Below are 26,878 nucleotides of genomic sequence, written 5' to 3' on the forward strand. Positions count from 1 at the left end.
CCCCACCCGAGAAAAGATAGTTTTTCTAACAAACAATGCCAGACCTGGACATCCAGATGCAAGAAACCCAAATCTAGATGGATCTGACACCTTTCACAAAGCTTAAAATGGATTATAGGGCTAAATGAAAAACATACAGCTATAAAACTCCTAGAAGGTGCCATAAGAGAAAATCCAGATGACCTTTGGTGTGATGATGACTTTTTATTTTATTTATTTATTTTTAAAGATTTTATTTATTTGACAGAGAGAGACATAACAAGAGCGGGAACACAAGCAGGGGAAGTGGGAGAGGGAGAAGCAGGCTTCCCACGGAGCAGGGAGCCTGATGCGGGGCTCGATCCCAGGACCCCGGGATCATGACCTGAGCCAAAGGCAGACGCTTAATGACTGAGCCACCCAGGCGCCCTGATGATGACTTTTTATATACACACCAGAGGCACAGTCCATGAAAATAATAATTGATAAGCTGGACTTCATTAAAATTAAAAACCTTGGCTCTGCAAAAGGCAATGTCAAGAGAACGAAAAGACAAGTTACAGAATGGAAGAAAATATTTGCAAAAGGTGCATGTGATAAACTTCTGTTATTCAAAATGTGTAAAGAACTTTTAAAACACAACAATGAGGAAACAAACTACCTGACTAAAAAATGGGTCAAAGACCTTAACAGACGCCTCACCAAAGAAGATGTACAGATGGCAAATAAGCATATAAACAGATGCTCCACATCATAGGTCATCAGGGAAATGCAAGTCAAAACAAAATATGACTACATACCTATTAGAATGGCCCAAATCCAAAACACTGACAACATCAAATGCTGATGAGAATGAGGAGCAACAGGAACTTTCACTCATTGCTGGTGGGAATGCAAAATGGTCAACCACTTTGGAAGATAGTCTGGCAGTTTCTTATAAAACTAAACATACTCTTACCACATGATCCAGCAATTGTGCTACTTGGTACTTGTCCAAAGGAGATAAAAATTTATGTCCCACAAAAATCTGCGCATGGATATTTATGGCAGCTTTATTTATAATTGCCATAACTTAGAAACAACCAAGTTGTCCTGCAGTAGGTGAGTGGATAGATAAACTGCTATCTCCAGACAACGGAATATTATTTAGTATTAAAAAGAAATGAGCTATCAAGCCATGAAGGAAACTTAAGTGTATATTACTAAATGAAAGAAGCCAATCTAAAAAGGTATACTGTATGATTGCAATTATATGACATTCTAGAAAAGGCACATTATACAGATAGTAAAAAGATCAATGGTTGCCAGGGGTTGGGAAGAGGGAGGGATGAATAGGAGAACACAGAGGATTTTTAGGGCAGTGAAAATGTTCTGTATGATACTGTAATGGGTGGATGCATGTCATTATACATTTGTCCAAACCCACGGAATGTACAACACCAAGAGTGAACTCTAATGTAAACTGTGGATTTTGGATGATTATGATGTATCAGTGTAGGTTCATCAATTGTGACAAATGTACCACGCTAGTAGGTGATGTTGATAATAGAGGAAGGTATGCATGAGTGGGGGGCAGGTTATACAGGAAATCTCAGTAACTTCCCCTCAATTTCGCTGTGAACCTAAAACTGCTCTAAAAAAAGAAAGTAAAAAAAAAAAAGTACATGGAGGAACAATTGGAAAATAAGTAGCCCAGGACAAACAGAAAAAAAAAAAGTGGCAGATTTAAGCCCTAACATAATTTTATTAAATGTAAATGGTCTAAATACACCAATTAAAGACAGAGACTACCAGAGTGTATTTTTTTTTAAAAGACCCAATTACATGCAGTTGACAAGAAACTCACTTCAAATATAACGACAGCTGCATATGTTCATTACTGTTTGAATTTTAACCATGAGCATCTATCAGTTTTTCAATTAGTTATTTAAAATGTATAATGAGATCACAAAGAAGCAACAAATTCTGCTCAGAGCAAGGGAAGGACATCAGGAAAGGCTACAAAGTGATCTTCAAGTTGACAAGGAACGGTTTAAGGGGAAGAAGGGACAAAGGTCGGGAGGAAGTTGTCCACACTGAGGGAAGAGCACCTGTACATGGCAGGGCCCAGCAGGGGAAGGAAAATGGAATTTGGTTTTGGCCTCTGCTCACCTTCCCTTCTAAGAGATACTGCTGGTCAAATTCTAAGGAGTAAAACTCAATGGGAAAGCTGCAGGGATTCTTCACCACCACCTCAGCCTCGTCTCCCGGTGCATATGGCAGCAGCGGTCCCAGCTCCAGAACCGAAGGACTAAATTCCAAGCGTGGCTCTAAACCTTGCCCCTGTGCCAGCAGCGTAAGCTTCTGAGCACTCTGGGCAATCTGGAACACCAGGGTTTGGCTGTAGAATTTCTGCAAGACATGAGAACACAACAAGCATCTTAACTTTGTTTTTTTTGTCACGTGCGATGTAAACCTGAAAACCACTGTGGGGACAAAACTGATGCTATGGAGATTAAGAGAGAAAACTTTTTATGTAAAATTGCATGAGAACAATTTATATTACTGTATTAATACTGGGTATCCATCATGCCAGGCACTGTACCAAGGGCTTCATCACTCATAGAAGGCCCTTCGGATGCCACACTCATATCCTTCAGACCCTCCAGTGCACTCAGATGGGCCACTATCTGCACCTCTGGACTCTCATTTCATGGGCCCTGCTGCCTATGGGCAGGGCAGGGCAGGGCAGAAGTGCTGGGATTAACATCTTCTGGGAGCAATCCTCAACAAATGACTCAGGAACTACCACATAAATACCTCAGGTCCCTTGCTCCTGGGAAGGGATAATTCTGAAATGTGCATTTTGTCTATTTCCTCAGAGTTTCCCAGTAGGATTATGTTCCAGTCTCCAAGGCAGCTGGCTCATTCGCATACCCTATTAGCAGCCTTCCTTTCCCCGACCACCTTCTACTTCTCCATCAGTGTTCCCTACACTTCCCAATTAATCTGCTTGCACTTGAATCCTTGTTTCCAAGTCGGTTTCTTATAGAATCTGAATTAACATATTTCTATTATTTGAAGATACAGTCAAGCAGTGGGTCAGGGATGGTCAGCTGGAGCATTTAGTTTATCAGATATAATTACAGTCTGAATACCAATTGATAGGGATACCAATTATCCTAATCTGGTTTTACTGGGGAACCTATTAAAAATGTGGATTCACAGGCCCCATCCCTAGAGATTCTGACTTGATAGGGACAGGGTAAGGCTGGGAAATCTGCATTTTTAACCACATGCTCAGGTCATTCTGATATAGTTAGGCTCATGGCTTAGGTTTGGAGGCCATGATTGGTTTCATGATTTGAAGAGCTCCGAAGTATTTTAGCTCAAGAAGGAAAATCAGATGGATAGAATGTGGATGGACATACATACACACCCAGAAAATACTGTTGGAGACAGTAAGAGAATGAATTATTGGCTAAAAGGGTTTTCTTTTTCTTTTTCTTTTTTTTAAGATTTTATTTATTTATTTATTTTGACAGAGAAAGAGAGACAGCGAGAGAGGGAACACAAGCAGGGGGAGTGGGAGAGGAAGAAGCAGGCCCCCCACTGAGCAGGGAGCTGGACACGGGGTTCGATCCCAGGACCCGGGGTTCGATCCCAGGACCCTGGGATCATGACCTGAGCAGAAGGCAGACACTTAATGACTGAGCCACCCAGGTGCCCCTAAAAGGGTTTTCTATATGGCTATGGACTTAGCACCTTTTGATCCAAACTTCTATCTTTTAATTGCTTTTTATGGAAATATTTCTAAGACATTTTATTCATTTCCTTGTTTTCTAACAGAGTATTCTGAACATCTATTATAACATCAGTGATTTCTCCTATGCTGCTGATGCTGAAGGAGATAGAGATGTGGACTGTGTGGGTTGCAAGGCTAACCAATTCCTTATATATCACCAATAAATTGCTCTCCCAGTTGATGGAAACATTTTATTAACTTTGACCAGTTCCAACTCAACATTTATAGAACTACCTGAACAATTTTTTTTTTTTTACTTATTTACTGATATGTCCCTCATTTAGTCAAGTATCAAAAATCTTGGCAACCCTGACGATAAACCCCCTAACAATCTTAAGACTCTAAGAATGACAAACATATTAATTCTCTTTTCTTTTCAAAGAAAGGGTTGGGGAGATTTTGATAATGAAAGAAACAGAGGTTTTATTTTAGAATCAGATATGAAGTCATTCGCTTTTCTTCTTTCTCACTATAGACTCTTCAGCATTCTTCAAAGCATTTCCATTACCAGGAAAATGGGCATTAACTGTAAGTATTCTATAAAACCCACACTGATTTTTTTTTCTTTTAAAAGAAGAAAGGAGAGAAAGCCATCTCCCTAATGCCTTAGGCTTTGAGCACAAGTCTTTACAGTGTAACCTCTTGAGATCCTTCCTCTCTGGCTGTAGGATTTTATTTTTACTGTGTTCTTTGCTAGGAGTAGCTTTGTGAAAATGGCATTCAAAAAGAAATGTCTGTGAGGTCCAGGGAGTACATCTACCAGGAAGTACTTATTATTATCCCAACTACTGATGACAACAGTAAATAGTTATTGAGATACTTACTACATATAGAGCAGTTTGCTGTGCTTTTTATTCACATTAATTCATTTAATCTTCAAAATAACCCTAGGAAGTAGGTATGGCCGGTTGATACTTTCTTAGCTGAAACCCTAAGAGCCAGATGCTTTCAAATTCATATTTTTAAAAAGGTAAATGTAGTGCACAGACCCTCTGTTACATAATATCCTCAGCGGGGGCTGGGGCAGGTCCCCTAAAACCAAACACTAATATTTCTGCAGTTGCAATGTTTGACTCTGCAAACTAAGTGGAATAAATAAAGGTTAAGTAGTCTCCTGTCAGTTCAGGTGAGGTTTTTCCACCAAATGAATTTGGGTCTGAAACTTATGAAAATATCCCCCCCCCCCCCGGTTTCTGTGGAGCTTACTGGATTTTAGAATTGCAATAGGGGATTTTTGACATATGATATTATTTTTCATTTTATCTATGAGCAGACTGAGGTTTAGAGGCTAAGTAATTTACTCAAAGCCATGCAGCCTCCAAGTACAGAAGCAGAAGTCCTCTCACCCAGGTCTGCCAATAAAAGTCAATGTGCTAGATAGATCTGATTCTGGAGCTGGTGCTCTTAACTACCAGGTCACACAGCTCCTACATGAAACAAGCACTTGACGTCCTTATCACAATAGCGAGGCCAAGGTCCCTCAGAAATTCCCTGGACACCTGCCTCATCAAGTATGGCCTTTGAGGAAAGCTCAAAGAGACCCAGAGAGTCTGAATGGAGCCACATTTCTTTAAAGCTTACCTCTTCTTTAGGCATGAATTTAACTTGCACGTTGGACCTCTCCCCAGGATCCAAGACCCCAGACATGGGCTGGATCTCAAAGATGCGTGTCTTTGGCTTTAATTCAGCATGTAGTTTCCGTCTTAAGTATTTAGGCATGTGTTTCTCCAGCTGTTTAATAGATATTAGACAATGAGATAATCTACTATGGAAAACGCATTTATTCCATCCTCCACTCACTCGGCCTACATTTACTGAGTCCCTCCCAGGTGTCAGGGAATGTGTAGATACCAGGGCTATAGAAATGAGTAAGACATTCACCAGACAGTGTGGCCTGGTAAGTCCTTGAATGAGGGGCTAAGGGCCTAGATTATATTTCAGAAGCAACGGTTGTCACTGCAGGTCTTGAACAGAAGACTGAAATAATGAAAAAAAGCAAAGGCTTAGAATGACAAATCTGGCTTAAATGGAGTTGGAAGAAGGGGACCGATGGGTCACAACTCGTTTACCTTGTTAACTGGCTTATGGCTGTGGACGAACCATTCACAAGGGACTTGGAGAGGATTAGAAAGCTGAACAGTTTCCACGAGGCACTGTCCACACTGAATTGTGGCAAACTCCACTCTTCCACAAGACAGTGTCATGGTGGGAATGGTCACCTTGGCTTGGAGACAGATGTGAATTGTTGGCCCTCCAACCACCTAGAACAGGCATAAAGTTGCTGTTACTACGTGGCATGCGGTTAGGGGAAGACTCATGGCTCTGAAATGGTAACTGGATCATTTTAGGGGTAACTGGCGAACAGAGCTGGTAGTTGGGGATGATCAGCTGGGCCCAGCATTGCATCTTACCTTGATGGGCAAAATGATCTCTTTGTTTCCGACAGGAAGACTGGCCCCTTGTGGGTCAAATTTCACTTCAAATGTTTCCGTCTCACAGTAAGGCAGATTCTTTACACGATCTAACTCAGTACTGAAGCCTGGACCAATATAAACAAAATTTCTTTGTGGGAAAGAGAAATGGCAAACAAGAGCTGCTGTAGGTAGAGCCCTTCTGGGGCAGGATGACCACTCCAAATCTCAATTAATGGCCTAAGAATTCTTTCAGCTGATCCCAGAGGAAGCATGAATACGACTCCAGAAAAACAGTACAGCTGGGCACCTTGTTGGAAATGACAAGGGCAAGAGGAAAGGGTCTCCCTAGCCTGGTTACCTGTGTCATGAAGGACGCGCTTTTCCGCATGGAAGGACACTGGGAAGTGACTGGTGTTGGTGATCTTGATGATGTGTGTTCGGACGTCACCAAGGATGATGTAGCCAAAGTCCAGGATATACTCTGGCAGCTGGACTCTGAAACAGTTAAAAGGCTTTCCTTACCAGTCACTTTTCCAAAAGAGTGATTGTGCTGTTCTCTTCTGTCCCCTGTCATAATTCTGTCCTTGAGAGAAGAGAAGAACCACCCTCTGGAGAGGAGACTAGGAACAAGAAACTCCCCCACGTCCAGGAGTCCACACTGCTGTTTCAGTCATTATCTAAAGACACATGCAGCACGGGCCCTCATGAACCTGAAACCCAGGCTCTCCAGGAGGCAAAGCCAGAAGTTTCTGACTTTCATAGGCAGAGACCTTCTGGTTGGCTGGATGCTAGAGGCTGGCAGGTGCAGGAGGCGAGTAGATTTCATTTCTAGATGATCAACCACTAATTAATTCAGGCCGTGCTCTGGTGAGCAACACCGTTTTCTCTGCTGCCCTCTGAAACAAGCCCGAAACAGAAGGACACTCACTTGGCTAGTTTGCAATGACTCCGATGGCTAAAGTCATCTGTGGAATCGGGGATAATTGTTTTCTGATGTTCTGTGGCATAGCCTTGGACTATAAGTCGCTCTACTTCCATCTGGAGCTGAGGACTTAACTGGAGTAAGGGAGTAAGGAAGAACAGCAAGTGAGCAATTTCTTGTAGAACATGCATTCTCAGTGGGGGTAGATCACCTCTAAGCGGGACAGAATTGCTTCATGGAAGGGGTAATGAAAAAAAATTGTAGATACTACATTGATTCATGGCCTTCCAAAGGGCACAGTACATAAACAGATATACAGTATATGTGTGGTATTAAAATTTTCATGGGGGTGGTGGGTTGGGTAAAGAAACTGGCATATCCACATCATGGAATACTACTCAACAATGAAAAATAAAGAACTATTGATATTGATGGATCTCAAGGGCATTACGCTCAATGAAAAAGGTTACATACTGTATGATTCTGTTTACATAATATTCTTGAAATAACGGAAGTATAGAGACAGAGAACTATAGTGGTTGCCAAGGGTAAGGGATGGGAGATTGGCATGGCTATGAAGAAGGAGCTTATCAGGCCAAATACAAATGAAAAATAAGAGGGTGAATTCTCCTTGTTGAAAATAAGGGGAGAGACTTCGAGAGACTTCTCCCCACTCCCTTTTCTTAGAACAATTACTTTAGAAAACTTGTGAGTTCTTTCTCTGTTTTTCTGAAATGCGTATAAATCTTTTTAAAGCCTACACAAGCCTCTGGTCAGCTTTACGACCCAGGAGTATCTTCCTCAAGACGTCAGGAACCTTCTCTTTGAAATGTGATCATCAAGTAAGATAGAGGCCCCATCTCCCAGTTTCTGACAGGCTAGGAGCCTGACTTCAGAGGGCTCTATTCTACACAAGAGTTTCCCCTCTGGATAAAGCCAATTACCCAACACAGATGGTCACCCTGATTACCACATGAATTCAGGATGAATTATGTGTGACAGATGGTGCTGTCAAGTTCTCTTACTTAAGGACTAGTTATAGCTAGTTATAGTTCTTACTTAAGGACTAGTGTTTATCTCCAGAACATGTATGTAATAGGTCGTATGTTTGGTTATATAAAAGGATGAGACTTCTTTCTGTCTTTGCAATCTCTTAGTGAACTGCCTGTAATGTGGATCACATTCTGGTTTAATGCTTATTCAACAATAAAATTGTTTTCTTTCTCTTCTCCCTCTGTGGAGAGATTTTCTGGGTTGGAAAAAAATTTTGCTTTTAATTCTACTTCCTCAAGCACAAGGGATCTTTGTGGTGGTGGAACAGTTCTGTACCTTAATTGTGGTGGGGGTTATACAAACCTACACGTACAAAAAAATTACATGGACCCACACACACAAATGAGCGCCTATAAAACTGAAATCTGAATAAGCTCTGTGGCTTGTACCAACGACAATTTCCCAGTTTTGATATTGTTGTACCATGTCTTACAAGTTACATAAGATGTTACCATTGGGGAAAACAATTTTTTGGGGGCCACGTCCTGTGAATCTATAATTATTTCAAAATAAAAAGTTAAAAAATTTTAACATCTAACTATTCAAAGAGATTATTTTTTATATATGATAAGAATATTTCATGGGGTGTTAGGAAAAAAAATGTCTTGGGAGGTGATGGTGAAAAAAGGCTGAGAAATATTGTTCCTGAAGACTCAAACCTTAAGTCCGGGGCCAAGTGGGGAAGGTTAATGTGTGGGGTGGCCCGTAAGGGGACCACGGGAAGTGATGGGTTAGTGGGGGAGCAGCATGCTTCACCAACAGGTGTGTCCAGTCATCCCGGCGTAAGCAAAGCGCACCCTACGCTTGCTCCGAGCCAGGAGAGGTTGCCTGCCTACTTGTGCCTGAGGACGAGCTCAGTCTGCCTGAGCCTTCAGCACGTTCTCAGAAGCCTCACCCCAGTCTGGAGTGGCCACCAGAGACAGCCGTGCTAAGGCTCTGCTGAGGAGCCACCTGGGAACGTGGTGAGCAGAGTGGAGACACACTGCTGCCCCGTACGGACAGCTGGGGGCCCAAGGGGAGAGGACAGAGGATAAGAACATGGTCTTAGGAGTTGGACAGGCCTGGATTCAGATCCTAGCTCTGCAGGCTGCCTGGGGACCTGCACTTCACTTCCACAAATCCTGTCACACTGTGAAATTAAGGCAAGAGTGGCACCATAGAGCTCCCCCCATTGTGGGAGGGGTTATGAAATAATAATGCAGGTCTGTAGCATGACACAGGCCTGGGCAACAGTTCAATAAATGGTAGCTCATGTTATTATGATCATCCTTGGAGCTAAGGTGCACTTTCAGCTTCTGCAAAACAAGTCATTGCTGGTGGCCTTTGGGGCTCCCAGTCTCCCCAGTGACACTGCTCTTCACCAGCCTAAGGGCTCTCTAGCTACATAAGTAATTCTTCCTTGGGACCATATTCTCATGCATATTTGCATTTTAAAAGATGAGCACAGGGAGAAAGCAGGCTTCATGGTCAGGAATGGACTGTTAAAAGAAGAATTTCAGGGAATGGTGAGGGAGAACATTTTGGGATTTTGTTTTTACTTTCTACCAGGAGGGGAGCCTTTATTTACAAGCTGGGTTACTCTGTCCCTTGAAAGACCAACTCTTGGCTTGGGTCCCACCTCGGAAGCACCACACTGAACCTCTTCTGCTGCCCCGCCCAGACTTAGCTCGTGGAGACCAGAGGGCTCTACTCTGAACTGACCCTTCCCCCTGCTCACTCAGTACACTCCCCAGGGAATCTCACCATTTCCTGTGATCACAGTGACCAACTGGTGACTCAAAGCACTTTCTCCGCCCTATCTCTCTTCTCAGGTCCATAGCACTGGGTTCAGCTCCCTGTTGGAGCCTCACTTGGATGATGCTCAGAAATCTCATGTACAATAACGAACCATCAGAACTCATTTCCCTTTCTCCCCTCCCCCAAACATGCTTCTCCTCCTGAGTTTCCCATCTCAGCGCCCCCTCCTTATTTTGTCACCCAAGCAAGACAATGGGGGGTCACCTCTGCTTCACCCCCACATCCAACCAATCCCTCAACACTGACCATTCCACCTCCAGAGTATTTCTTGAACCTACCTGATTCTCCCCACCTCCTGTGTCATCACCCTTGTTTACACGACCATCACCTCTCATCTAGAGTTAGTCACCCCATCAGCTTTTAAAAAACTGAGCACATCTCAGCACATCTACTCTCATTCCCTGCAAGCCCCTGAGAGCTTCTCAGAGCTCCACAAGGCAGCCAGAGAGATTTTTTTTTTAAATGGAAGTCTGATTACCCAAGGTTCCACTTGAAACACTTCAGTGACCTGCTGTTGCCCTCAGAATAAAGCTCAAAACCCTTAATAGGTTCCCTAGCGGGCCCCTTACCTCTCCCCTTTCTTTGCTGTAGCTACATCTTTTTCTCCTTTCTGTTCCTCGAGATACCATGTCCTTCTTGCCCCTGGGCCTTTGCACCTACTGTTCTTCTGCCACATTCATTCTGTGCAGGGTGAAGCTAATCTTACCTCAGAAGATTCATCCTCAGGCATTTCCTCAGTTGTCTCTAAGTGAATGAGTGTTTCATATTTGTTGTGTTCTTTTTCTAGGTTTTTTCTGGCTTGATTTAAAAAGGTTTCATACTTTTCATTTCCTGTGGGATTGGAAGGAGAAAGAAATCAGGATGATTAGAAATATATGAATTATGCCTACAACACAGACTGTCAGCTCAGGGTCCATAGAGTGAGAGGGGAAGTGAACTTCTTGGTGCTTTATCTGCCATGTTTTCATGTTTTCTCCGCCTCAGAGGGTAACGGAGTTTTTGAGTGAGTTCAGTCTGTATCAGAGACCCCATGGAGTTTAATGAGATTATGCTGTAGTAAGCTCCCAGCTGGTTCTCAAGAACTTGATGGTAGTAACATCCCACGTTACTTATAAGGTGATCAAGCAGATCCCAGCTTCCTTGATGCTTTCCTGGGTCTAGCACTGAACGCCGCATGAACTAGGAGCCCCCTCCATGCTGGACACACTCTGATGGCCGGTCATCCTTTAAGTCACTTTGCATGTTTATTAAATCTCAGTAAACAAAAGGACTATATTTGCAGCTATAACTGTAACTAAACAGGTTTCAATCCCCCGAATCAGGGATGTAGGCAATCGGTGGAGAGATTTCAGACACCAAGTTCACCAGTAAGCCAGTGCAAATTCAAATGTTTGAGGGACGAGGTAGGCAGAGAAATTAAAGTGCCTACTCTGGAATAATAGGAAGCACTGGACTCGAAATGAACTGGAGCACAGGAGACCCAACCAGAAGTATTCAGAACTAATAGTATTCAGATGTACATTCTCTGAAAGCCCTCTGCTGGCCAAATGTGGCTACTGCCTTAAAGAGGCCCGCTGGGCAGTGGGTTTTCAACCAAGTGGCAAAGGCTTTCCCTCCTGACACTTTTCTATGGAGCTGGACTAAGCTCTGTCTGGCTGGAACTCTAGATGCTAGAGTGTAACATGGTCTTAAATGTACTAATATTTGTGTTTGTATTTTCAGGGAGCAGACAGTCAGGATGTCATGGGTGATCATCAACAGGCAAGCCAGTGATTTGGGGCACAGTGATTTGGGAGGGGGAAAGGCTGGGTAGGAGGGCTTAGTCTGAAGCTGTCTGTGGAACAAAGATTTCAAGGAGCTTGAATGAGTCACAAAGAAGAATGAGAACTTTGTCTTAACCCTTCATCTTGCACCCCATGTCAGGAAGAAGGAGCCAGAGAGTGCATGGCTAAGACAGCTGCTCAGCTGAGCTTTGGGATTTGCCAAGATGGAAGTCTTCGGGCCCAGAGGGATGGCTCCAAGGGCTCGATGGAACCAGAGAAACCTCAGCTAAGCATGTGGGCAGACAACTAATCAAAGTCTATATTAGCCTCTAAACTGTGTAATGCCAACACGCGGAAGGGGTCAGAACCTTGGTTGCCTTTCTGTACAGTTTTTATTTTAGGATTTCTACTCATTGGAGTAAAATCAGCCTTCACCTCTCAATGGCCATCTGTGAATGTGCCACAATAAGGACAATTCAGGTAGAGACTGTAGCTGGAAGGAACGTGTGCTGGAGGAAAAGGCCTTTCAAAGGGCAACTTCCTGATCCCTCTATATGCAATTCACTGATGGCAAAATTGGTCAAGGGTCTTAATTTTGGTACTGTCATGGACCATATCCTGTCTCATTAAACTCAGGTCACCAGGTCAATTTCAAATCGATTTTTTTTTTTTTTTTTTGCAATTGAGGAATCACACAAAAGGAAACCAGTGAGGACTGCCAAGCAACCTTCAAATAAACAAAGCAGAATGCATTTTTCATTCCCCAGTGGGGAAATACTATAGTGGGTAGTAATACCGTGGAGTTTCCTGGGGAGATCGAGGCAGATTCGGGGAAAGATACCCTCTCCACGCAGAGTGATATTTTCTGGGTCCAGGTGGGCAATCTGTATCCGGAAACTCCTCTGAAAGACCTCAGGTACTCCAGGTAAGTAGTACACCTTCAACACCTGCTCTTGCTGTGAACTGATAAAACCCTACGTAGCAGAAAGACCGAAGAGAACGTTAATATTTACAATGGATCCTGCTTCTGGAGACTTAATGGATAGGACAGTCCCACAGGCCTATTGTGCTGGTTATTCTCCGTTTATTCATATGAAGCTATGCTAAAATGACAACTAAGCAATAGAACAGTTAGGTAGTATATGTGAACGGTTATTTCATAAAAGAGGAAAGATGAATGGCAAATAAATGCAGTAAAAGATGCTCATCCTCATAAACAACCAGGGAAATGAAACTAGGACTGTGATGAATTTTTTTTAAACCACATATTGCCAAAAAGAACCACATTTTGGTGAGAATATGTATCAAAAGAAACATATACGTCTGGTGGGAATGCCAATGGGGGAAAAAAAAACACAGTGAAAAATGTTTTAGCGTCATCTTATCAAAATTGGACATATGCAAAGCCCACGACCCAGGAATTTCACTCCTAGGAAAATTCCCCAAGACAATGCTTCCATCTGCACACCAGGAGACAGGTATGAGAATATTTGTAGAGGATTGTTTCCAACAGCAAAATTTTAGGAGGGAAAAATCCCAAATGTGCTTTGACAGGAAAAAGAAAGACTGCTTTCAATAGTTATAAAGGGATATCATTTAATGGTGAAAATAAATGAACTACAGCTACATGCAACAACGTGCACTAGTCTTAGAAACATAATATTGGATGAAAAAAAGCAAAAGGTACAAGATTACATTACCGGTGCCACTTTCATAAAACTCAAGATAAAGACAAATCTGATAAAACAAAATTTCCAAGTTTTGGGATCAAGTATATGTATCTGTTTTGTTTTACTATGCTATGCCATCCCCAGTGCCAGGAAAATACCTGGACATAGTGGGTGCTTATAAGTTTGGAAAAATTCATCAACCAAAAGCAGTTTAAGGATGCATCCATGCATGATAAAACTGTACTTTAAAAAGGAAAGGATTAATCCAAGTGGGGAGGAGGCGCTTGGCTTCAAGGAATTACAAGGGAAGTGTGAGAACGTAAGTGGAAACAAACCATTCTTATAATCATGAAAAAAACCCTACAGGGTTATACTGTCTTGCTCACAGTGGAACCGCTGGTTACTGTTCGGTGCCTAGCTCACGCAAGACTCAATAAATCCTTGTTTAATAAATGAGTAAAGTGCTTGGGTTTATGTATTTATTGCTTCTGAGAACCCTTTATTTTTAGTTTAAAAAAAAAATCACACCCATCATCCTGGCAGTGAATGTCTAGCATAATCTCGCATGCCACGGGGGTGTGCCTTGCAGGTTTGAACTTGGGTCCTTCCTACCATTGCCCCACAGCCATCGTGGGCGAGGAGGCTACTTACCGAGAAGGGCAGGATTAGGGGCACTCCGGGCAGAAGGTTGTCTGGTGAAGACAGGTGGTCAGTCAGAACCTTGAACTCAAAGCCAACTTTCCCAGTGTTCCTCAGTGTGATCTCATTCTCTGTGACGTGGTTGAACAGCTTGAGAGAAGAAGGGGAACTGCTGTCAGCCACCCTTTGGGATGCTGTTATCATCCTGGCAAAGGCGGGTGGACAAACAAGCCTCACAGACACGGATTTCAGTTTTCATGATCTAGACGCGGGCCAATACGCATTTCGCTGTCACCACAAGGTGGCTGCTGGAGAGGGAGGAGCACCAGGCCCTGGAAACCTGGCTCCACGTTAGCTCTTCTGATGACCAGTTCAGGTTAGCGGGGCTGTGTGTGGGGGTGTCTAACCCTCTGCACCTCAGCTGCTTCACCACAAAGAACTCATAATGGAGGGTTGTAAAAGTTATCTTTCCTATACTAATATTTGTTGATTTTTTGTATAAGATTTGCGTTCAGAATTAGGATTTTTCTATTTATATGGAGAGACATGGGAGTAACAGGCGAGACGTATTTTTTCCTGCGACTTTACTAACACAGTTCAGCAGCTAATCAGCAGGTCCAATAACCACAAACTGAGGCCACTTTGGGGGTTCTCAGGATAAGCTAGGGCAAGGCCTGGCTGCTACAAAGAATACACTCTGAGCTGAGCCAGAATTACTTGCCCAGAAGACCCTGGAGATAAGAATGAAAGAGAATTCTATTTGGTCAACTCCATGGACAAAGTCTCAATAGGTGTCGGATGAATTTGCTTTTAGGCACAATCCTTAACGTACAAACACACATGCACACCCAGAATTCAGTAATTATACATGCAGTAGCTATATAATGGGGGGAGGTGTCTAATTCCCATTATAATTTGGTAGGAGATATGGTTTCTGAGTACATAACACAAATCTAATTGGGAAAAGAAGATGTACAGGCATAGAATTAACTATTATTCCAAAACAAAAATTAGAATGTACATTATTTTACGGCAAAGAATATCCTTAAGTATATCTTTTTTTTGAGATTTTATTTATTTATTTGAGAGAGAGAGAATGAGAGATAGAGAGCACGAGAGGGAAGAGGGTCAGAGGGAGAAGCAGACTCCCTGCTGAGCAGGGAGCCCGATGTGGGACTCGGTCCCGGGACTCCAGGATCATGACCTGAGCCGAAGGCAGTTGCTTAACCAACTGAGCCACCCAGGTGACCTTAAGTATATTCTTAAGAGAGAGAGAATGCAAAGAGAAAAAAAACTGGAGGAGGGAGCTGAGTTGAGTCTTACAGTATGTGTAGATTTGGGGTTGGAAGAGTAGAGAAGAGGGATAATAGGAAGTACTAAGGCAGGAAGGGCTGGGAAGGAGTAGGGTCGGTGGATAAACCAGTTTGTCCACAAATGGATGAATGGGCTCTAATGGGAAGAAATGAAATTTAATGTGTAAGGAGCATCAGTTAATAGAGGGGCTTAGGAGACCCTCACCCAGGTGGAGGAGCTTGGCTCTGATCCAATGGGTGACAGAGAAAGGGACTCAGGATTGGAGGCTTCCCTGACCCGTGCACAGTACTGACACTTTATTAAATGACCACAACCACCTGGGGAGACAGGCACTGCTACCCTATTTTATAGATGAGGGGTCCTGCGGCTTGGAGAGGTCAGGTGATATGCTCAAGGTTCTGGAGTCCGTAGGAAGTCAAACTGGGGTGACATCCCAGTTCTTCCGACTACAAAACCATGCTCTTTTCTCAATACTATGCTGCCTTCCCAAATGCTGCTGGGGTTGACTGTTCTGGGACTGAGAGGATGAAAATGCAGTTTGGGGAAGGTCTATGTGGCAGTGCTGTCTAGACGGGTTAGTGGCAGAAGCTATGAATGTGGTGTAATCCCTTCTTCCATGGGGTCCTCGGCATCACCTGGGAGCTTGATAGAAATGCTCGATAGAGTCTGAGGCTCCACCCCAGACCTACTGAATCAGAATCTGCACTGGAACCAGATTCCCAGGTGACTCATATGCACAGTATGGTTTGAGAAGATCTGCTGTCCTATCTCAGGCATGGCTTGAGAAGCCCCGGCGCTGTGAGAACCTCAGTGGCCATGGGAAGGGCAAACCGATCCCAAGGGGTCCTGCAGGATGAATTAGCAAGCACGGATGCTGGTAAGGACGGGGAGGCGACAGAGAGAGTTCAGTGGCAAATGCCTTGGAGACTGTAAACTTATGGGGCTGAGAAGGTGGTAGTGCTGTTGAAAGAAAAGGAGGTCGGTATGGGCTTCTGGATTGAGAGGGAAGGCGTCTAACATGCTGAATTCCAGGAGGCAGAGAAGCAAGCGAAAATGCCTGGCCAGCAGTTGGCGGTGGGATGGTCAGGGTTAGGGAGGTGGATCAGAGATCAAGGTTAGGGGTGGTGGTGAGACTGTGATGATCCAGGGTTCCAGGAGAGGTTAGAGCGCAGAACTGTGTGCAATGTTTAAGGTGAAACCGGGAAATCTCCTCCCTGTAGTTGGCAATACCTGCAATCCATAGTTAATATCCTTGGTGTCAAAGGAATAGTTGACCAGGGATGCCTCTCCCCTCAGCATTATCTCATAGGTGGGCCCTCCTTCCACTTCGCACAGGGCTTTAGCCTGTGCAATGATATCACAGTGTCCATAGAAGGTGAAGGATATCTGGTGGCTACTATGCGGCCGCAGCACTCCGTAGAGGGGCAGAATATCAAACACCTGTAATACCAAACACCTGTAAGTCATTCTGTAGGAGAGCATCAAAATTGGGATGGAGGGTCTGCAAAGAGTAGGTTAAGCTTTAGTCAATTTACAGGTTAATTCCTGACTTTAATTTGTTTGACTCCATGAAAGATGACTAGCCCAGAACACTGCACATAAATGATGATAATAGGGGGTGTAGTGGCCTGGCAAGATTTAAATTTCCAACTTGGGGCAAGTGCTCAGTAAGAAGAGTCAGTATCACATGACTTCAGGGCCCATGACGTGTTACTTACTTCTTCTATCCCCATGGAAAGCATTTCTTCTCGCTCAAAGATCCATGGGGGTTCCTGAAACTCCACCTGGCTCAGATTTGGGTCTGTTTTTTCTGTTTCAGCAGAGTTAAGTTTTAATCCCTAGAAATTAGAGGTGTGCGGAAAAGCTAGTAAGCATTCGTAATGGGTCATCAATGTGCTCCTCCCCACTCAGTGAGAGAAAACTGAAGTATATTATTTATACCTTAAAAATAGTACATTTTTTTTCCTATGGAGATCATTGGACAAGTGCCCAAAATATATGTACAAAGATGTTTACTGCAGCACTACTTATAATAGCAAAACTTTGGAAGCAAACTAAATGCCTATCAACAGGGGATCACTTTAAATGGAGATTGTGTGGTGCCTCCATCCATGGAGGATAATTCAGTGTATATTTATGGACTGGGAAGCATATGCACAACATATTATTGAGTGAAAAAGCAGTTCCATTAATGTACAATTACATATGCCCACCTGAATGTATAAGCATGTGCAAATTCATTCAGAGATTTGTATATGCAAACAGAGTTAGCTGGGAGGTTGCTAAAATTTCAGTAGCACTTTTCTATAAATGGTGGCATTTTGAGGATTATTGCTTTCATTTTTCTGTATTCTTCAGTTTTCTAGAACAAACCTCTTTGAACATAGAAAAGAAGAAAACCTTTAAAAGACAAGTGCTTTACATCCATATATGTATTCTAAAAAATCCAGAAAATACATAAAGCTTCAAAGACAGAAATATAAATCAATTACTAAGTTATACTATAGATGTATGTATATATGTGTGTGTGTATATAATGTGTTTATATAAGGATATGCATTTGTATTCTGACTTGTCAGTTGATATGAGTGCTGCCTTTCCATGTGACAAAATATTCTTCACAAGCATCATCTAAAATACTTTTAAAAAACAGAACATGTGGCCAACAGGTAAATGAGAAGATGATCAACATCACTCATCGTCAGGGAAATGCAAATCAAAATCACAATAAGCTATTACCTCATACCTGTCAGAATGGCTAAAATAAAAAACACAAGCAACAAGTGTTGGTGACGATGTGGAGAAAAAGGAACCTTCATGCACTGTTGGTGGGAATGCAAACTGGTGCAGCCACTGCGGGAAAAAAGTGTGGGGGTTCCTCAAAGATTAAAAATAGAATCATCATATAATCCAGTAATGCCACTACTGGGTATTTACCTAAAGAATATGAGAACACTAATTCAAAAGGATATATGCACCCCTATGTTTATTGCAGCATTATTTACAATAGCCAAATTATGGAAGCAGCCCAAGAATCCATTGATAGATGAATGCATAAAGAAGAGGTGGTATATATACCACGAATGGAATATAACCCAGCCATGAAAAGGAATCACTTTTTGCCATTTGCAACAACATGGAATGACCTAGAGAGTATAATGCTAAGTGAGATAAGTCAGTTAGAGAAAGGCAAATACCATATGATTTCACTCCTATTTGGAATTTAAGAAACAAAGCAAACGAACAAAGAAAAAGAGGAGACAAACCAAGAAAAAGACTTTAACCACAGAGAACAAACAGGTGGTTACCAGAGGGGAGATGGGTGGGAGGATGGGTGAAATAGGGGTTGGGGACTAAGAGGACACTTCATATGATGAGCACTGTGTAATATATGTCTAGACTTGTTGAATCACACTATATTGTATACCTGAAACTAATATAACACTGTATGTTAACTCTGCTGGAATTAAAATAAAATAAAAAATAAATATTGAACATGTATTTTTTACTTTATGTATCAGAGACTGTTATAAATCAGTGTTAGAGAACTTCCTCATTTTTTAAAAAAGATTTTATAGTATTGCCTTGTGCAGATACAATTTGGTTTATTCAGCCAGTCTCCTATTGGTGGGGTAAAATTGTTTCCTATTTTTCTTGCTTTTACCACCAAAGCTGCAGTGTACAAGGAGAGTTACATGTCTATGAGAATGTAAAGGTGTACCTGGAGAAGAATATCCTAGCAGAGGAACTGTGCATTTTAAATTTTGATACACTCTCCAAAGTGTATGTCATGGAGGCTATACCAATTCCTAATTTACCTACAAAGTATGAAAATGCTTGCTTACTCCCACCTGCCACTACTGAGACAAACCCTATTTTAAAAGATTGTATATTGTCCATAGATATACGGTCATTTATTTTTCTAATTTTTTGCCATTTCTAAAGTGTTGTGACAAACACCTTTGTACCTAAATCTTTTTATCTCCAATGATGTCTTTAGGCCATCCATCTAGAAGGGGAATTTAAAGGTATGAATTTTTAAAGTCCCTTGAGCTCCCCTTTGTTTTTACTGTGGAATGATTGAGGAAAATCTTTCTCCTTTTGTAGGCTCTATCTAGGGGCTGAGAAGAATGCCATGGTTTTGAGGTAACAAGCTTTTTCATTAGAGAGAAAAATTTATGTGCTGTGGTGGGTGGCTCTCACTGGGATGCTGGCTCTGGGGGTGTTTGGTTGGGAAGTGACCTGGATGATGTTCCCTAGCCTCATCCCACCCAAACCCCAGTGTGACACTTGCCATTGCTCCTGCCTCTGTTTTTGTTTTAGAGGAAGGGCCCTCGACTTGCCAAGCCACGCTGTGGAGAGGAAACTGTACATCTGAGATGACCATGGTGGGCACTTGTACTTTCTTGTATTCTCTTTCTTCGCACCCAGCATCTTCATCCGTGAAGACAGTCCTGGAGAGTTGAATGAAATGTGTTGAATCACTCATTCGGCAACCATCACAACACATTCTTCAGCTGGGCAGTGCTCTGTTACTCCCTGCCCCCAAACATGGACGCTGGGGCACTGGGTTGGCCAATTTTCCATAGGCTCCAACCCTTCTTTCCTGGCCGACCGAGCCCATGTCCAAATAATGAGAAATTCTGGGAAGCTCTAGCAATTCTTCAGACAATTTGCTGTGTCCCCAGTGCTCAAGGTTAAGTTTCATTATTTACTGGAGCATTTTATTGTGAGGATATACTATTTGGCCAACTGCCATATCCTTTTCTGCTTGCTACCCCTGACCTGACCCTGGCTGCATACCCTGGACAGATGGAGAAAGGGCAATGTGATGGGAAGGGCTTAGTCCTCCAGGACTCAGGAGGCTGTGACTTCCTGAAAGTAGAAATGATTTTCCACTCTATCTCAGATGCACGGTCCAGGGCGTCATGCACAGAAAGCACTCCCTAAACTGTTGACTAGTGAGTGGCTGGATGAACAAATAAGGGGTGAGTTAGAGAATGAAAGTCAGTGTGGAGGAAAAAAATTGCTATTTTAAAAAACTCCATTCTGGCTTTGCCTTTGCACTTACTTAACGAAATCATTTAGATCCATCTTGGGGGACTCTATCGCTGGCACCGCTGGTGAGCTGGCAGAAGCGGAGGTTATTGGGATGGACTCCACCTGGGACAGGGGGGCACTGTAGGCCTTCCTTGGCCATGACACGAACCTACAAAGGCGGGGAGGGGGGCGGGTGGACAGAGGCACACGTTATTTTGCCAACCAGTGCTCGGTGGGAAAGTGCAGGGAAGAGCAGAGACAAGGAGCCCAAATGGTTGGTTATCCAAATCTACCAAGCTTTCGAAATTGAAGGAACGTCGGTGGGGGGAGGCAGCCTGGCTCCCTATCCCGCTGGGTGGCTGACATTGTTTGTTATTGGAGATCCCGCCTCTGAAGCCGTGCCTCTTTGAAGCAGATGCATCGGCAATCAAAGCTTAAGTCAGGCACTTGTGTTACAAAAAAAAGAAGCAGCCACCACCACCAGTCAGGACTGCACTGCACCTCCACCCCACTCCCTAAGGCTTTGGAGAAGAGCGCAAAAGCTCATTTCATCTTCTTCCATGAGCTTCCATTTTGGTTTTTTCCAGGCCCGCTGTCTTGAGTTGACTTTATCTTAGGCTGAAACCACACCATTTTCGGCTGAGGGCCCATGTTGGGCTGGGGGCTGGGAACCTCATTAAAATAAAGATTCCTGAACCCCATTCTTGGGTAAATTCTGATTCGGCAGGTCTCAGACAGGGCCCAGGAATTAGATTTTTAACAGCCTTCCCAGGTGATTCTAATATACAGCCAGATTTAGGACCCACGGTGGGTAGGAATGGCAACAAGATGGCTAAGGACTGGAGCTGATAATTAATAGGAGGCTATCACTCAGCCTTCCCAGCTAGGGACAGTGCAAATCAGCAGAGGACGATTCGGAGCACTCACTAAATCACCCCAGGTCAGCGGAGACACCTGGGGAGACTCTGCTGAGCTGCCCCACATAACAGCACTCTGTCATCCAACATGTGCACACTCCTGGGGTGAACGGGGGGAAAAAAAGCATATGGGAATATCTGTAAAGCAAAACTTGAAAGCTGTAGCGTGTCTGCAGACCTGCGGAAAAACAACACCTCCGCTGATCATGATACCCGAACAACTGGAAGGGAGAGGAAACAAAGGAGGCTGGGAGAGCAGCCCTACTGCAAACAGACGGAGCCACAGGAGAATGTGAAACCTCTGTCATAATGAAGGCTTTAATTTACCATTCAAAGAAAAAACCTGCTCCAAAAAATTGAAATAGAATGTTGGTGGTTTGGGAGGATCAGATTTCATTGTACCCTTAGGATCCGATGATTACTTTCCTGTTATGCTGACCCCAACAGGATTAAGTTCAGTTATTTTTAAAAGAGAATACATAGCAAACAAGGAAAATCAGTATTGCTCCAATTCCAGAGCTCCCCATATTAGCGTCCCCAGAGCAGCCAGGGAAGAACCCCTCCCTTTAGCTGTGACAGATCACGTGAACGTCAGACACCCTGTCCGTTGGCCACACTGGTTTGGGCCCAGCAGTTCCCTCCTCCTATTTTATTTTCGACTCTTGGGTAAGTTAGGATTAATACCCTCTTTTGTGCTGCAGATTTAAAAAGTTCACGAGTCTTGTCTGCTGTTCTCCCTTCACTGGAAGTAGGGCCGCATCCTAATAACGCCCCCGAACATGCTTGTGTTGCAGTTAAGACGTTGTGCCGTGGTTCAGATGATATGCGGAGACCGAAGGGTTGTGTGGTGGTTATGTGCTGGTGTCGGAACAGGCAGCCTGGGTCTCAGGGTGGAGGGGGGGGGGGGGCGTGTGTGGGGTGGGGGAGCAGCCTTGCAGTAGACACAGTGACTTCTAATCCAATGATTCATTGCACCTGGATTCTGGGAGTGTCCCTAGGAAGGGTGAAAACCACCACTGGCTGGAAAAAAGGTGTTTGGCTCATATGCTATATATATATAAATTTAAAATAACGGCTGTAGCAGTTGTAGTTGGCATACTGTTTAGATCTCTTTCACCAGGATGATGCACCCATTCACTAGGTGCTCTGGGTGTTGGCTGCCCCTTTCTCTGGCTCAGTGGGAGTTGCCTGGAAGGTTATGCCCTCCCTCCCCTTAGGGTAGGAACTGAAGGCCAGGATGGCTAGATGAGAGTGAGGGCTCTACGTGCCACAAACTCAGAGGCAATTTACACCCCAGAGCTCCCCATGGCGTCAGGCAGATCCCCTAGTTCTCCCCTCAGCCTGTCTCATTTTTCTTACAGTTTCTCCGGAGAGCCTCCCTCGATAAAGCACCTGCCCAAGAATCACCATCTCAGGCTCTGTTTCTAGGGAGACCACCGCAGCATTATATGATTCCAAAGATAAGAAGGCCAAATCTTGCTTCAAGGGACTCAGAGGCCAGTGGGTCAGAGTCAGAGACATAGGAATGGGTATCATTCAGGATACAAGTGCTCTGATGGCAAGACGTGCAGAGTGCACAGTGGTTCAGTTCAAGGCCGGGGCGGGGGCCGGGGGGTGGGTTAGAAAGCCTGGGTTTGAACTCTGGCTTCCCCATTCACACACTATGTGACCTGGGTACTGTGTAGGTGATAGAGTCCTTCTCACCTGATTGCTTGAGGCTTAATATGCAGAACCCTCAGCAGGGTGCCTGAGTCAGGGTAAAAGTCCAATGCCCTGAGCTGCTCTTGAGCTGGGGCTAAGCGGGGGAACACCTTCATTGTTGGGATTCAGATGAATTCCCTCCCTTCCTCTACCTCCACTCATCACAAACCTGCTCCAGATTAGATCGGCCCTTGTTTTCTATCTCATGTTAAAAGTAGGCAAATTCCTGAGCCCCTCCAGGCACAAACAAAGTCCCAGCCATGTTTCCTTATTTATTGCCTGGCTTTGTGGTCTTACAGTTGCTGAACCTCCCACGTTGAGAAGCAAATGACAGATGGGGCTGGCTCAGTGCCTTCCCTACCAGCTCGTCCCAGCTCTGCCACATGAGAAAGGGAAGCAAACTGCAGACACATACCCCTTATGAAAGCAGCCTGCCTTAGCCCTTTGACTTATGTCCCAGAATGCTTCCAACTGGTCACCTATGCTAAGGGGGAAGTTGGTGGCACATCATTGATTAGCCGAAATTCAAGTTACCCAGAACTTTGGGGATAAAATCATATTTTTAAAGCTTCCCCAAAGGCGATGCAATCGGAGCTTCTAGAACAGTGAAGCTGTTCTTCTCCCTGCAGCTGTCCATTGGAATCACCTGCTGAACTATAAGATCAACTGATGCCTGAGTCCCAACCGCAGACATTCTGATTTACTTGGAGTCAGGATATTTAAAAGCTTCCAACATGATTCTGCTGTGCACTCCAGGCTAAGAATCATGGACAAAGAAGATGGTGGCAAGAAGGTCACAAAAATTGGTGGTCAAACAAGAGCCATGCTATGGTCTGAATGTTTGTGTCCCCCCAGATTTCCCCTAACCTGTAAGGTGATGGCATTAGGAGGTGGGACCTCTGAGAGGTGATTAGGTCATGAGGACGGAGCCTTCCTGATTGGGATTTATGCCCTTATCCAGGAGAGTCCACAGAGCTAGCTCGGCCCTTCCACCTGTGAACATACAGCAGAAAGACACCATCTGTGAACCAGGAACCACTTCTCACCAGACAGACACCAAGCCTACCTAGGTGTGCCACTATCTGGGTTTCTCAGCTTCCAGAACTGTGAGAGATGGATATGTGTTGCTTGAAAACCACCCAGTCTCTGCTATTTTGTTATAGCAGTCCAAACAGACTACAAGAGGCCCAAGTTAAGTACCTGCAGCCAACACTACTCATCACTTACTCTCTACCAGGTACTATTTGAAACGCTCAATAAGGACTCCCTAATTAAATCTTCACAACAGCTCGATGAGGTAGGTATTGCGATGGTCCTTGGTCTTCAGATGACAAAACTGAAGCTCAGAGAGCTAGTAAGTGGCTGAGATAAGTTAGCCTGGCACCAAAGCTCACACTCTTAACCAACTTTGCTGGGTGGTCTACCTCCTTAACGGGTAAGGGCTTATCCTTGGTTACTTCTGCCACGCCAGGCCCATGGCAGTGACTTGCAGGATTTTTCACTTTAGGGGTAACTGGAAGCCACAACATAAAGAACATACAGTGTATTGTCTAGAACCTTTTTTTTTTTTTTGACGATGAGGGCTCCATCCTGATTGTAATCTAGGTAAGGAAAAGCAAGCCACAATTGACCTTGCCTTGAAGTGACATCCCACAAAAAGTTTTGTTGCAAGATGAGTAGTGGAGGAATGTACCCAGAATCTCCATGAAGCTCTCCAGAGGGATTTCTGTGAGAAATGGCCACTTCTATAAAAGCTCCAGAAGGTGTCCCCACTGCTACATACTCTTCGAAAGACGGCCAAACAGGTAGGTAGGCTGTGAGTTCTCCCTTGTAATCAGTTTCAAAGCCCTTTAGAAATACTTTCAAAACAGGATGGTTTTTTCAAGTTCATTTCTTTTAATGTCTGGTCTTCAGTAGATGTAGCCAGCTTTGGGGGATTTTAATTAATATGAACACATAGATAAATCAAATAGACTCTTTTTAAGAATCAGATCACTAAATGAACCAAGCAGACATAACCCTAACTCAGGTTCAAATATGCACTGGTGCTTTCCACTGATTTCTTTAGAAGCCAGCTTCGCTCACACTGAATATCTACGAGCCTGGTACCCTACGCTGGGGCTGGAGGCACCGGGAAAATGCCTTAAAAAGAATGAATCTATAATAAGGTGCCTAGAATTCTTCTGTAACAACATTAAAGCAGGATGAAAAGTTTCATTACACTCAAAACTGAAATGAAAAACAGCTCAGTTCATTTCTTCACGGGGTAACAGACGTGGTATCTCAGGAAATTGGATGAACTGACTGCAAACAGAAGTAGATGATACGATCCCTTCCGGTGATCACCTTCAAGTTACATATGAAATGAGCAAAAGGCCCACCCTCTTCAAAGGTCTCCTTCAAAGGTTTGGCCTTGATCTCTTGTGGGCCCACTACAAAGGAACTTGTTTCTGGAAGCTCAGACTTGAGAGATGGCTATAGTCTTCCCATCAGTCCCAGAGGTTAATCTGACCCCTTGGGCAGATAAATTCTCTGGCCCATGATAGCAGGAGAGGAGATTCTAGGTGGATGGGCCATGGGTGGCCTGATGAGGAAGGCATGGGAAGCTTCTAGGGGCATCACCATGGAGTATAAGCAGGTCAACTGGAGGCTGACCTCATGCTGTTCTCTTTCACTAGGGGCTTCAAATTTACTAAGAAGGTCACACATTTATAATGGGGGTGATGCAACATTTGCTTTATTATTATAAAATTTGGAAATTTGGCCAAGGACACGTATAGGGGGAAAACCATCATCTCCAGGCCAAGAAGAGGGCCTAGAATGGATCCTTCCCTCATGGCCCACAGAAGGAACCAACCCTGCCAACACTTTGATCTCAGGTTTCTAGCTTCCAGAACTGTGAGAAAATGCATTTCTGTTGTTTTAGCCTTCCAGTCTGAGGTAAACTAGCAAACTAACATAAAATAGCACACTAATATAAACACTCAATGTTCCTTGGAACTTTCTCTGTGGGAATTCCTGTTAGCTTGTCCATAACTCAAAATTAAAAAAAAATATATATATATATATATTTAAATTGGCATTTTAGCCCACTGTGTTACTGGAAATGGAACTGTTTCCCTGCCATTTAAAAACAAATTCCCTTTTCTTGGTTTATGTGGCCACTTCCTTCTTTCTCAGCCTTCTTTGCTGAGTCCCCTAATTTTGCTTACTCTTCCCATCAGAGTCCCTTTCTTGGGCCTCCTCGAATCACAGAATGCTAACCTGAGAAAGCACATATCCTGGTAACCCCAGCACCTCATCTGCAGGGTGGAAAGAAGATAGACCGAAGAAGACAAAACTGCACATCCTGCAAACTCCTTGCATGTTGTCACTGGACTGAGAAGAACTCAGATTTCCACCCTCATCTTTGCCATCCCCTGTTTCTGCCAGAAGTTCTTAAATGAACAGATGGGGCTAAGGGCCATCTGTAAATGCATTGTGAGGAGCTAAGTGTCTAAGACAGAGATTTACAAATCTGTTATTTTTTTTTTTTAAACGCATCCATGAAAGTCCTGTTCACTGGAAACTATTTCTGTTGTTCACTTGGTGTCATGTAGCACCCGACTACTCACCAGGTTGTGCTGAAGGAGCTCAATTCCTACACTGATTCTTGCTCTGTGGTGGGGGTGGGTACATATTCACGGAGCTTTATTGTCATCTTGTCCAGTCCCAGACCCTCTTTCTCCTACTACCACCAAATCTGGACTGTTCCCCTCCTCACACAACAGCACTATCACCAACCTACCTAGTTCCTTGAACCGAAAATCTAGCCACCAACCTTGGTAGACCCTTTTCTTCCCCCTCATAACCAGCCCCTCAGCAAGTCCTATTCGGTCCTCCTCT

The 26,878-nt window shown here is 43.8% G+C and overlaps 1 protein-coding gene across 1 annotated transcript in view; it reads right to left on the minus strand.

Annotated features, from left to right (window-relative positions):
• HYDIN (HYDIN axonemal central pair apparatus protein) overlaps positions 1-26,878 on the minus strand; it is a 374,533-nt gene that overhangs the window by 113,179 nt on the left and 234,476 nt on the right. The window contains exons 27-39 of the mRNA XM_073880040.1: positions 20,407-20,544; positions 19,630-19,789; positions 17,054-17,173; positions 16,566-16,775; positions 14,034-14,171; positions 12,509-12,686; positions 10,656-10,780; positions 7,106-7,233; positions 6,536-6,672; positions 6,175-6,302; positions 5,833-6,024; positions 5,345-5,494; positions 2,131-2,370 (exon numbers count right to left, since the gene is read on the minus strand). Of these exons, the coding sequence (XP_073736141.1) occupies positions 2,131-2,370; positions 5,345-5,494; positions 5,833-6,024; positions 6,175-6,302; positions 6,536-6,672; positions 7,106-7,233; positions 10,656-10,780; positions 12,509-12,686; positions 14,034-14,171; positions 16,566-16,775; positions 17,054-17,173; positions 19,630-19,789; positions 20,407-20,544 (2,044 nt within the window). The remainder of the gene's footprint in view (positions 1-2,130; positions 2,371-5,344; positions 5,495-5,832; positions 6,025-6,174; positions 6,303-6,535; positions 6,673-7,105; positions 7,234-10,655; positions 10,781-12,508; positions 12,687-14,033; positions 14,172-16,565; positions 16,776-17,053; positions 17,174-19,629; positions 19,790-20,406; positions 20,545-26,878) is intronic.

The sequence above is a fragment of the Callorhinus ursinus genome, unplaced genomic scaffold, assembly GCF_003265705.2.
Source record: "Callorhinus ursinus isolate GAN/ISIS: 27379988/994484 unplaced genomic scaffold, GSC_fseal_2.0 scaffold37, whole genome shotgun sequence".
In the NCBI taxonomy this organism is placed as follows: Eukaryota; Metazoa; Chordata; class Mammalia; order Carnivora; family Otariidae; genus Callorhinus; species Callorhinus ursinus.